Raw genomic sequence first — 13675 nt, 5'->3', positions numbered from 1 at the left:
TTTTCAGCGCGCCACCTATCCACGCTGCTCTCCCATACGCGAGATAATACAGTATCGGTGTAAACAATGGCTTAACATCTTGAGACACAGCTGTGTGTCAGGCACTAGTCCGCCATGGCCCTAATGTCGACCTTGTTCTTCAATAAATGATGCCATAGCGTCAAGATGAGGCATGAAAACAGACAAGACGTAGGGTTGTCCTTCACATCCCGTCTTTCCAGCACGTCATTTATAGCAAAGAACAGACTAGCCCGAAGTTTGCACTGCTTGTAGGTAACACTCAGCGTGCTTCTTGGGATGTGCAGAGGTTCCCACAGTTAGCCTATGTGTTAGGCTGCCACCTGTAACGTGTGTGCGTGCATCTGTACCCAATAAAGTGGGGGCGTACTTCATCTAGGCCAAGAAGTGCCTACGTGTCAGTCCGTCCCTGCCTTCCCACGACACAGCCCATGCGACAGGATGCTGTATGCAGCGCGACGCAAGGCTCCTTTTCTCCATGTTAAAATATGTTGATCATCGCTAGCTTTGCAGAGAATAGCAAGTTCTTCCATTTAAGGCAGCCATCACATTAACCAAGGCAGTAGAGAACCGCAGAGACGCATAACCAATGGCGACCGCTCACGGCTGGTCAACAGGCGCAACGACGAGGAATCACAGGAGAAAGCATGTGATGCCAAGCGGTAGTTTCTACTCACTCCATTCTGCGCCCTCTTAATCGCACTAACCACACTCCCAACTGCATGGGAGAAAGCCCCCTTTCACGAGACAAAGCCCAATTCTATTTAGGGAAAGCAAACTTCTTAGGGAGTTTCGTGCTGCCTGATGTTTTATGGATGACGTGTCCTGGCTATTTTTGTTCAATGTAACCGTAGGTTTTTCTACGCATTGATATTAAAGCATTGTCATATTCCAAACTAGTTCGATATAAAAGATAATCATAAGTGTTGGGGTTTAACGTCCCAAAACCATGATACGATTATGAGAGACGCCGTAGTGTAGGGTCCAGGAAATTTCGACCACCTGGGGTTGTTTAACGTGCACCTAAATAAGCACACAGGCCTCAAGCATTTTCGCCTCCACCGAAAATGCGGCTGCCGCGGCCGGGATTCGATCCTGCCATTTTCAGGTCAGCAGTCGAGCACACGTTCTTAAACTATAAAAAAATAATAAATTGAGGTGCAAGCAATATGTACATTTAACCTTGTAGTGTGGCTTCGCTGCAGTGCGGACTTCCCCTCGCTAGTAGATAGGTGGTTTTGCGGCATAGCAGCCGCTCGCTGCAGCGAAACCACCTTATCAGGCGGGTCACATGCGGTGAAATTTAGGGAACCCAAGCTCAAATTCGGGCAGGCACGGCCAACCTATGCATTACTGGGAATAAGACGCTGCCGGTGAAGGCAGTTTGTCGCCAGATTTGGCAGCGGTAAGGACACGTCAGCGCATGTGCTCCTCATTTGGCCCGGAGCACTGCTAGTCAGCAATGATTACATTTTGAAGCACCACAGATGCAATCCGAGAGCTCTGCGTGGAAGCAGAGGCAGCAGTGCTGCGGCGAAAGTAATAACAACAGTGATGTGATTGACTGAAGCTGTTTTGGAGCAGGTTTTTGTAGCAGCAAAAAAGGGCTTTTGGAGCAGCCAAAAACGCATTCTCGAGCAGGGAAAAACGCTTTTGGAGCAGCGAAAAGCTCGGTGCCAAGTGTAAAAATGGACCGTGTGAAGCAAAACAGTCAAATAAGGAGGAACTCTGTTGAAAAGTTCTGTCCAATAACGGGTGTTTGCATAACACCACTGGATCACCGAACAGCCCCGTAAGCGTAAGCATTGGCGTTGCGGCCTTATAATGGCTTAGAGCGGCCAAACAAACAATGCAGGTAGGGTTTCCCAACTACAGTGGAATCTCGGTGATACGAATCTGAAGGGGGAGCGACAATATTCGTATCGCCCGAAATTTCGTATCATCAAAAAATCAGCAAGATCTGTTTTAAACAACCATATACGCACAAAACATTTATTTCCGTCAAAAGAACTCGCGTATGCCTTTCTGGGACACAGGTTAACGGACCAGTAAGAGATGGCACAGCTGGCTGCTGCGAAACCGCGCGTCAAAGCTTCATTTGAGGCCAACTGAAAACTAAGTGCCAAAGTCTGCTCCACCATAGTGACAAGCAAAATTCGACACGAACGCCGAAAGGCTTCGTGCCTTTTTTTACGACTATATTGCCTTTAATCTAGCGCTGCAGTAGCCGCGTACCTTCGGAGCTCGTAGTCGCTATCGATGATCGCGTTGATAACGACCGTGGTTTCGTGCGCAGCGGTTGCAGCAAACGGTACTTCCGTTTTCAATTCGTGTGCGCTGGCTGTGCATGTGCCTTCAAAACTACGTTGTTCATTGCTATCTACGATTGCATCTGCTGCAGTTTTGTCTGCAGCGTTTGCGGAAAGCAGCGTCGCTTTGACTGGGTGAGCGTTGGACACGCATGCACTTTCGGAGTTCCATCAGTTTTGTCGTCGCCATACATGATCGTGTCAAGAGCGACCGCGGTTTCGTCCACGGCGGTTGCGGCATACGATAACCACAGTTCTGACACTGTGTGCGCTGGCCGCATGCGTACTTCCGAACCTTCCAGCATTCTGCTCTCGGCCGTCGCTCGACGGATTTAGTACCGAAGTTGGTATCATCCACCGCAACGCGGAAAAGTGTTCGGAACATCCGAAGTTCGGCCCATTCGACACAGTGGAATTCAGCTGGGGAATTTCACAAATTCGAATCAGCCGGATTCGTATCAGCCAGTTAGTTGAGGGCTCCGGAAATTTAGACCACTAGGGGTTCTTTAACATGCACCTAAATCTAAGCACACGGGCCACAAGAATTTTCGCCTCCATTGAAATGTTGTGGCAAAAAGAAACGTGCTCGAAGTTCCTTTGAAAGCCTATAGGCCTTCCAAGCTCGGCCAGGGGGCGCTGCGTCGCACGCGTTTTGCCGCCTTTCTAGCAAAAACCGGTCGCTCCTCTCCCCGCATCTACCTTTTGACTGCGCTGTCTCAGCACGTTCCCGCACCCTGCACGCGCTGTTCTCTGCTCGCCGTGCACGTGCAGCTTTACGTGTCACTTCCTCTGAAGGTTTAGAAAGATCCCAGAGATGGAAAAAACGTTTTCACGGTGGGAATCTCACCAGAGGAGGACGGTTGATCGACCACCTTTTCGGGACCGAGCAGGTCGTCAAGGGCGATGCTGTTTGTGCGAGCGCTACGTGCGTGCCGATGCTGAACGGGCACATTTCTTTGGCATGAATAGGGAGGTGACTGCGCGAGTTCTGTAATTATGTTACCGGTAAAACGCACATTCGTTGCGGCAGTCGCGTCTACTCGGAGCTGTCAGCAAACATCCAGCACGCTTTCGCGTGCGTTTTCTATTGATAACGTTTCGATTGCATGGATGCCAAGTTTGTCGTGCGGCTTTAAATTTATTATGAGCTCAGTGTGAAGAGCATAAATTTACATCTCTCCTGTTGAGTCACTGGCTGCATCGCAATGCGCAGTGTTCAGTTTCGTGGTAGTTTCACTTTTGCCGAGGTTTGCATCGAATGATAACAACGTCGGATCGCAAATTTAATGTCACCTTTGGATTTTTTAGAGCTCCGTTTGACAGCATAATGATACGCGCAAAAAAAAAATTCATGCCCACTTCGACCATGCATGTTTCTTGCAGAGGCGTGTTTCATTTCGAATAATATCGACGCCTGATCACGGACCGTGTTCGCTTATTCTAACGTCGCTTTGGTTGTGTCGACAGCTCGCTTGGTCAGCATCATACTAAACAGGGGCGTAGCCAGGGAGGGGGGGGGGGTTCAAACCCTCCCCGAAAGTTTTCAATTTTGCTTGCGTATATGTACACGCACACATACAAACGCACGCACGAACATAAAGTATGGTTGGACCCCCCCCCCCTGAAAAAAATTTCTCGCTAAGCCCCTAATACTATACAATACCCACTGGGATTACGCATGTTTATGATTATGCCGAGATTTGTGCCCAATGATAAGCGCATCTGAATTCGCGAAGCCATCGAAAATTTAAATGCCGCCTTGGTGGGGGACTTCGGATTAATTTCGGCCACCTGGGGTTATTTAACGTGTACGTAAGTCTAAGTACGCCGTTTTTACTGCATTTCACTCCCATCGAAATGCAGCTGCCGTATGCGTGAATCGAACCCATGACCACGATCTTAACAGCGCAACACTTCAGCCTGCTAAGCAATCACGGCGTGCCGTATGCAAAATCAGCTGAATTAAACACTTAGTACTCACGGTACGTTATTTAAACGGTGGTGTAATAAGCCCACATGCTCCGCTGCTGTCGCATTACAAATGGTTGACTTGGAAAGCCAGCGCGCAATCTCGAAACGTACAGCGGCTGTCTATTTGTTGTAGCTTCGGTTCACAAACGCACTTCCCTTTCAAATGAGCATGATCATTGCGTTTCTCCCCGTTAATAGTTCGTAATACTGTGTACGACAAAAATTGCTTCAAAGTGACAAGACCGCGAAAGCATCGCGGCGAACTGCCATAATCCACTCTTGACGCCTCTGCTCCTCGCACTGCTTGCATTGGAAACGGTAGAACTTGACGGGCAGTTTTCTGCCCTTCGTCATTTTCAAACGTTTGTGACAGTTCACAATGCAGCGGGACTGCATGCCTGCTTTCGAGTACGACGAAGGAATGGCACCCATAGCGTGAAAAATGCGAGATAAAAGCTCCGGGGAGCATGTTTTCCGCGCGCGCAATGGGAAAACCAAGCAAGAGCGACCCGTCCGAGCTACCGGAGCTTTCCCCTCTCTCCGCTGGGGCGGTGGACGGCGCTGCGCAAACTTGAGCGTTGGAGGCCTATACGTGTATTTGTTCATTTCGAATAAATCAAATTCGCGTCAATGCGAATTCAAATACTGAATCTCTAGGAAGGACGCATTTACTTGGCAATATTGAATGCTGCTTTTGATCAAGCACAGACGTGACTGGGGAGACTGAATGGCATCTCAAAAGTTGGTGCCCTTTCTTTCGCTGTATGCACTGTTCTACACTTAACAAGCGGTGAAAGTTGGACTAGTTGGTACATTACTCTAAAGCGAAAAAAACAGCACGAACACAGGATGAAGAATGGTGACCCGAGGACGGGCACCCATCCTCGTGTTACCTTCCTTTGTCCTCTGTTCGCGCTGTTATTTCCCCTTTAGAACAATTAATGAAACACTCTATGCATACAGTGATAGAAAGGTCCCAGACTTCTGCGACGCCATTCAGTGTCAGCAGTATACACATCGTTGTGCACGGATTCCCTACTTCGGAGACACAATCAAGTCTGACCTGTTAATTGTAGAACGGCGCATACAGCGAAAGGAAGCACCTCAACTTCTGTGACACCATTCAGTTTCCCCAGTAAACAAGTCATTGTACATAGTCAACATGGCCCGCACATCTGTACAGAGAGATGCACTACTTCAGAGGCATGATCGAGTTCAATCTGTTAATTGTAGAACGGTGCACACCGCAAAAGAAAGGGCCCTGATTTCTGCAACATACATGAGGGGCAGTAATCAAAACGGCCAATGACAAAGGAGCTTATAGAAACGTGTAAGCGCGCAGAATATACGGAAACGTTGAGGGAAAGCTAGAACTGGAGTCACCAGATTTGGCGGCAGTCTGGCAACAAAGAACCCAGATTCTGGCAACACACTTTATACAACACCTGTCAGAAGTCTGCCCAACGTTAAGTCATAAAACAGTGCTAGTTGAAAGTTTTATACTGCTGCTTATGGATGGTTCAGTGCCATGCATGACTACGCATTTGGCAACGAATGTACTAGCGCATGTCATGGTGTATTAGATTTAAAAATAGGTGCAAGTTATACAGAGGAGCATATTCTATAGAATTTTTTTTCCACAAAAGTTGCAAAAATTAAGGGGGGACGCGGCTTTCGTATCGCGAAAAACGGCAAAAAAATCGATTTTTTGAAAATCACATTTTCAGTTTCTGTAGCCCTTTTTATATCCGATTCCAAAATATCTTCACCGAAAACCGCGTAGAAGTGCTATAAAAAAATTGTTGCGCCTGCCGAGGTGGCGAAAATTATTGGGGAAATCGCAAAAAAAACACTGATTTTCAAAAAATCGTAGCTCCGCAACGACGCCACCGAGCGCCGATATCTTGGGCTCATCGGAAAGCGCATTTCTCCGTCTTCAAATTCCCCGCCTCAGCTGGCTCCTCCCTTCGAAAACAAGCGCACAAAAAGCAAATGTTCGAAGGTCGTTTCGAGCCCTCCGATTGGCCGCGTCCGCCATGTTGCCCCAGCGCGCCTCGCCATTGGTCCGATGCTCGCTCCGGGAGATCGTCGTCTGCAGCTCGTGCGTCTCGAGCTCACGGCTGTCGAAAGTCGCGCTACTTCGTGGCGTATTCGCAATCGCTCTGTGTTCACGGCTCGACGACAACTTTGACCAAGAACTACGTTGTAGTTTGGAGCTACTACCGGAAGCTCGGTGGGATTACGATGGCGCGCCGCACTCGTAGCGAACATCGCAAACGCGCGTCTCGGACCGACTCTCTAGCGTTGACTCGTCCGATCCGTGGTTGGAGGTTCTGTTTATGCGCACTTCGGATGTCGTGACGAAGATGATCGCAGGACGACTCTTTGTACTCGCGACCACGCATTACGTACTTTGAAACATCGGGCACCGCGGCCGGCGCGTCTACTGCTCGGAGTCGTCACTAGGCCTAACTCCGCTCACGGCGTCGGCACGCGAGACGAACCTCGAACTTTGCGGGCAAGAACAACGCGTTAGCGGACTCGCGGCAGTGTGCTACTTCGCAAGGAACGAAGCGCTTCCCCCGCCGGCTCCTCGGTACAGCGGATGGTCATTTTACGCATCGGCAGCGGACCCCACGGCCAAGCTCGTCGCGCAGCGGGCCGGCGTCCCGAAATGCGAAGCCAAACACGTTGCGCGCATATTTTTCGTCGCCGCACCTAGGCATATTGCGCATCGTCACTGAATGCCGCCACCCAGCACATCGCGTGCCGACTTCCCGGAATATGCGGCCGAGCACTTAGAGGTGAAATAAAGCACTGGTGATGCAATTTAGGCGCGCTTGGGGCGGTGCTTGGTATCGCCGTAAGCGCTCATGAATCATCTGAAAAAATAAAAGCCACGCAGAAAACCGTGTCCGCGACCGGGTGAATGATGAAGCGCATCGCAGGCGATGTTTACAAATTAACTTGACGAGTGAAACAGGGAGATGAATTCATATCTGCCCAGTTCGCGTCTTGAATAAACAGCTAAGGAATTCCTATTCCACCAATGTCTTGGCCATAACTGCCTGTTATTTAGGAGGAAGGGATAGGTTGTCATGATGAGAGCCGCTCTTAGTATCCTATAAAAATGATTCAATGATCAATTGCAATCAAGGCTGTTAATTATGTTAATGAGAGCATGAATACAAGAAAGCTGGCAAATCATCATAGTACATGACCTACTTGCATTACAATATCTTGTTTTTTGTCATGTCTATTACACCACTTCATAACTTTGTTTAAAATTCATGCTACATGTTCTTTGTATATCAGAAAAGGATTTTAAGAAAAAAGAAAGAAAACAAAGGCACAACAGATAAAAGGCCACATGTGCAGGAGGTCCAACCTTATAAAACACATTAAAGATCACAATCTTCTTGTGTTTTAGAGAAGCAAGGCACCTCAAACTAAAGACAGGGCACTCAAGAAACTGCACATTACGAAGGACTCAAAAGATTACGACCCCAGTGCCTTTTGATGAAGTAATATCGTTGGTACAACTTAAAAAGCCGTTTTCTCAAACCGACTTTTCTTGCTTCCTGCTTCGCTTGTTCCGCTGATTTCTCACTGACCGCTGGGTCTATTGCAGTTCCGTTTTTTGTTCTATATTCCTTGAAGCACAGTTCAGGGCGTGACATTCTTGCTTTTTCAGTATGGCCTTTTGATAATTAGCTATTTGACGAGTTGCACAAGGCCTCGATGCCTGTTGCACAGTCACCTCATGAAAAATGAAAACTAAAAAAAATTTTGTTGCAAATAAAAAAATCTAAGAATGTCATGCCCGCAATCAGACATCTGAGAATGCATAGCACTTTGAACGAGTTTCCTATCACATTTTTTAGGCGAGTCAGACTCGGAACAAGAGCAGAAGGTGAAATATATTGTACATCAAAAAGTTGTAAAGATATATTCATGAAATTTCTACAGTAGCATTAAAAAAACATTTCAAAAAAGTGTGCCAATTTTCATCAAAATCCATGAAGAAATAAGAAAGTTGGTACCGAAAGCCACGTCCCCCCTTAAGGGTGCGTCTTATACAAACGTGCGACATATACACCAGAAAGTTCCTACACAGAAGTTACAAGAGCAAACTGAGATACGCAAGTCGAAATAAGTGGGGGTTCACTAAAGCTATCAAAAAATACATCGTGCAGTAATACATTAAAGGGAATGACAAACATTTTTTATGGTACCTGTTTTCTTTGGTGCAACGAAAAGCTTATAGGTCAAAGTGTCTAATCACGATATGGTGATGCAGAAAACGCCTTGAAACATTTACAGTAAAATCTCATTACTACGAACATCAGAATAACGAAATTTTCAGATTAACAAATTTTTTTTAAATCCCCGCCAAAGTGCCTATATTGCCAAAGTAAAAAACTTTCAGTACTACGAATTTCAGAATACCAAATATTTCAGATTAACGTACGTAATTTAACCCCGAAATCAACAAGATGCTTCGTTATTACGAAGTTCCGTGAATGTTTCGGTACGGAAATCACTGAAGCTTACACCTATCATCATCTGCAGCAGATATGCACCGGGAAACCCGCTTCAACGGGTGCAGCCCCATCAGCGTCGACATCAACGCGAGCGTCACCAACCGGTCAAACTGGTCAAACCACATCAAACAACGTCATAGGCTTAGTCCCGCTGTTGTCGCTGTTCTCACCACGTTTCCAGTTGCTGTCGTTTGGAGCTGCGAAGTTGAGATCGTGTTGTGCGGTCGCTTTTCTGGCAACGAGTTCTCCTGGCCCCAGCGTTAAAAAGAAGCGACGTCAGTTTTCACTCAAGGAAAAAGTGGACATTCTGACGGAGTTGAATGCTGGGAAAAAAGCAAGTGGACATATGCAGGGAGCGTGATATCGCGCCGTCAACAGTGGCAACGATACTGAAGGATCGGGAGAAGATCGTGAAATTACATCGAGAATCACAGCTGGCTCCCTCAAGAAAACGCTTGCGGCTGGGCAACTACCAAACCATCGACGACGCCGTCCTCACATGGTTTAAGGATGCCAGACAACACGGTCTGCCCTTGTCAGGCCCCATTATTCAAGAAAAGGCACGACAGTTCGCAGTCGCTTTGGACACCTCCGGCTTCGACGCAAGTGCCGGATGGCTCTATTGGTTCCAGCAAAGGAATGGCATCGTGTGGAAAGTCGCGTGCGGGGAAGAAAAGGCGGCCGATGCCGAAAGTGCGATTGCCTGGTGGAACGAGCGCTTTCAGGAGATCGAGTCGTTCAGTCCAGACGACGTTTTTAACGCCGACGAAATGGCGTGCTTTTATCAGCTATTACATGATAAGAGAATGAATTTTAAAGGTGAAAAATGCAAGGGCGGAAAAAAATCGCGTCTTCGCTATCAGTGCTCTTCTGCTGCAACGCCTCAGGCACGGAAAAACTCAAGCCTCTTGTTATTGGCAAGTCCACCAAGCCTCGCTGCTTGAAAAACGTTGTCTCGTTGCCTTGCGACTATCGGGCAAATAAGAAAGCGTGGATGACACGGGAACTGTTCATGCAATGGCTGCTGCAGTTCGACAGCACAATGAAGAAGAAACAAAAGAAGGTTCTTTTAATCGTTGATAACTGCTCGGATAATATGCTGAACGTGCGTTTGAGCAATCTGCAGCTTGAATTTCTGCCCCCGAATTGTACATCTTTGCTCCAACCTTTAGACCAGGGCATAATATGATGTGTGAAGGCCGAATTTCGGAAGCGACTTGTGCAGCGCCTTCTCATTAACATACGACTGAAGCTGCCTATGGAGGTCAACATCCGTCAAGCCGCAGAAATGCTGACAGGGTCGTGGTGGAACGTCAAGGCAAGTACCATAAGCAACTGCTGGCGAAAAGCAGGTCTTCTCGAGACTTCGTTTACGCCGCAAGACTGCGAGCCTAGCCACGAGACTGCGATGACGAAGCGGAGCTCGACCCAGAGCTTTGGAATGAGCTTACTGAGAAGCTCCCGGTAGACGCTGCTGTAACCTTCGAGGATTACGTAGACAGTGACTGTGCAGCGGCTACGTCCGCAGAGCTCACCTGCGAAGAAATCGTGAGTCAAGTGCGTGAGCAAGATTGCTGTAACAGTGACGAACACGACGCTGGAGATGCAGAGTCTGGGACAATGGAAGAGACTATTTCCAGCTCGGATGTTGTGGTGTTCCTTGAGAAGACCCGATCGTACCTCGGGTGCTGCAAGGATGTACCCAAAGACATTCTTAGGAAGGTTGCGGATGTGGAGGCATATATGCACCAGCGCCTGCTTTCTACTCGCCAGAAGAAGATAACAGACTTTTTAAAGCAGTAAATTGTTTCCACTCGGTGCCCAGTGTTTTCGTTCATTGTTTATGCCCGAACACGTGCACCTCCCACAAAGGTACGTTATTTTCGCTGTTGTGTTACATTACCAACATCATTTTTAGGTACTACAATATTTCAGAATAACGAATTAAATTCGGCGGTCCCGCGATGTTCGTCGAACGAAATTCTACTGTATAATCAGAATTTTTCTACCTGCGGCAACTAGGAAGTTGTATACACACAACACATTCTGCAAAGAGTGGGAGGTGAGCACAACAGCGGTTCGTGTCTGTGTGCTGCAATTTGCTGCGCATGTGTGTACTCTACACGCATGTGCCACGGCTTGACATGTTCCACTATAGTTGCTGTGAAGGCAGCACCACTACTCAGCTTCAGCTCCATTTACCTCATAGGCAGCACAGAATAGAGCGGGCATGGATAATATATATGCTCTAATCTTGAGCACTAATTATGGTGCACATAAAATCATCAGACTAACTACAGCAAACAGAATGACTCTGGATAGGGTCTTTTTCCAAAGGAGTTTCAAGCACCAGCATGGCTCTGTGGTAGAACACTCGACTGCCCCGCAGAGGGCCCGGGTTCCAATCCCCTCCGATCCTGGATATTTTTTGTTTATTTCATTTTTTCTTATTTCGCGGGATAATGGTTACGGACACCGGCGGCGGCGGACAACTATGCATCTGCTGCTGTGATTTGATAAGAACTTTCACTGTAAAATATAATCCTACTCAAATCGTGAAAAACATGCTTGAATCTGTCACTATATATAATTCAGTCTTTTCATTTCCAGTAAGACCTAATCACACGTTCAGGCCAGCTGTCGGTCCCTTTATGTAACACAAAGGAGAATATATGAAAACAAACTGTGCTTACCTTGGCCTTTTATATCAGGCTGAACTGGAGGCGTCTGAACCATTTTGTCAACATCAGTTCGCTTCTTCAACTCTGCTGGCCGCTCCCACACAGAAGTGCGAGTACTTGGGTTGAAGAAAAACACACGACTATCTCCAGTCCACACAACACACCATGGGGTACCTGGAACTGGTGTGCTTGACACTGGCTTTGACTTGTCTTGAGGTTTGGCTGGTGGTCGTTTCACAGGAACTGCAGTCTGCAAACTCTCTGCACTCTGGTGCAAAAAAATTAAAAAATCCTGTAGTGCAGACACAGAGGACATGTGAAATAGACCTTTTTCAAGCCATCCCAGAACCCCCCGCGGGCGCGCGAAGCACTATGGGAAAAGTGTGTACGGCGAGCCCGCCGGCTGTTCCGTCGCTCGCTGCTCGTTGGCGCCGTGGGAGCACCAAACGAAAAAAAAAAAAAAAACGCGTCGCTGCTGGTTGACTATTATTAAATCCTAAATACTACACATGTCTGAACGCACCTGCATGTATCTCTTTGCATGAAATGCGAAAGGAATGATGGAGGCAGTGTAGGTATTACCGAGCGGATGTAGCAGGATGTAGCGGCATACGAGTTATCACGTGCCGATACATGCAGTCAAAACGTGCTATCGTGAGCAATGTGAGCTGGAACACCGAATTCGTATGTTATTCAATGATTAATTGTTCACAAGCCGCTATGGCATTTAATGTCATAGCGGCTCGTGATCGGGTTTAACCAAACTGTAGAGAGGTGTTACAGAGTTCAGGAATACATATGATTATTTGATTTTAATTGACAAGTCACGCCTTGCTCTGATAATTTGCAGTTCCTTGATACATGCTTTTAAGTTTCGCTGCGGAGCATGTTTGCAGGCAGTACAGCCCACGTTCAGTGAAATCGGTGTTTAGTTTCGCGTCGGTGCATTCGAATATTGTTAAATGAGGAATTGTCATGATTACGCACGGCATTGGAAAAAAACTTGCACACATAAGATGAGCAGTACTTTCCAGCTGCAAAGTGATCAAAGAGCCGGGATATCCTGCTATCGTTGTATCGGTTTGCGAATATCTGTTCGCATAGCAAAGAAAGATTAACACGGACGTCCTCCATCCGTAAATAATGAAGAAACTAGAAATACTGCAGTTATTCCACATATATATAAGAAGTCGCATGGCCTGAAGAACGTAGGGAAGCGATGTGGGGGTGAAGGTTGTGTTGGCCGCCCCAAATAAGCTTAGTCGCATTAAGGTCGCAGGGGTCTGCGGTGGGCAAAGAAAAATGCAGTCAGAGGCATGCCAATTGTTTTGTAAATTGTGTAGGAGTTAACCGCAAATTGCTCTTTCTTGTGTACATTGACCAGACTGGTTGATGTATTAATGCGCGCCTCAGTGAGCATCGAAATTCATTGAATGGAGCCGTCTCATCTCTCATCGCTATGTCAGTCATGAAAATGTAATGCGATCTTCGAAAGCACAGTAATTTTGTACCATCAACCTAATCAGACAACACGAGAAATTTCGGAGGCATATCATGTCACAAATAACGCCACACTTTGTGTCAGTCAACCTTCTCAGTCGTTACAAGACAAGGAATTCAACTTTATTAATTGATTGTAAGCACGCGCCTTGGTTGTTTGACTTTTCGTGCTTCTTTATGACACGCGCGACGCGCTGCCATTTTTGTATATATGTTTTTTTCACACATGCAATAAACATTCAGTTGTGTGTGAGCGCTGATTTGTGCGTTTCCTTCCTTGTACTGCTCCTTTCTTTTTTCGCTCTGAGTATTATTCCAACCTGTAGTTATAGCACCAACGAAGGTTAGTAGGCACTTATCGTTAGTTATATATATGGCGCGAGCGACGCAATGAATGTATCTCATTTCCCCAAATGCCGACTACACTTTCTATATAGTGTACTCTTTAAATATCAGAACCTCACACTCTACTCGCCGACAGTGTCGATTGACGTTGATTCCAAATGCATCCACGAATCATAGACCACTCCTGCACTTCATAGGCAACCGAGTTGAATTTTTTTTTTCCATTTAGGCCGTAAGGTGCACCGGCGCAAAAAAAAAAAAAAATAATAAGAGGCGACGCTTCTGAGCCGCTCAACTGGTCCAACAG

At 47.0% G+C, this 13675-nt stretch overlaps 1 protein-coding gene across 3 annotated transcripts in view; it reads right to left on the bottom strand.

Moving 5' to 3' along the window:
* The window catches only part of LOC119379424 (transcription elongation regulator 1), a 417021-nt gene that overhangs the window by 162632 nt on the left and 240714 nt on the right, over positions 1 to 13675 (bottom strand). For all 3 annotated transcript variants that reach the window (XM_037648731.2, XM_049411976.1, XM_037648732.2), the window contains exon 9: positions 11536 to 11791. In XM_037648731.2, the coding sequence (XP_037504659.1) occupies positions 11536 to 11791 (256 nt within the window). The remainder of the gene's footprint in view (positions 1 to 11535; positions 11792 to 13675) is intronic.

This window comes from Rhipicephalus sanguineus, chromosome 1 (assembly GCF_013339695.2).
Source record: "Rhipicephalus sanguineus isolate Rsan-2018 chromosome 1, BIME_Rsan_1.4, whole genome shotgun sequence".
Lineage (NCBI taxonomy): Eukaryota > Metazoa > Arthropoda > Arachnida > Ixodida > Ixodidae > Rhipicephalus > Rhipicephalus sanguineus.
Note: the sequence above shows the minus strand (reverse complement) of the source record. Positions and strands in the feature narration are given on the sequence as shown.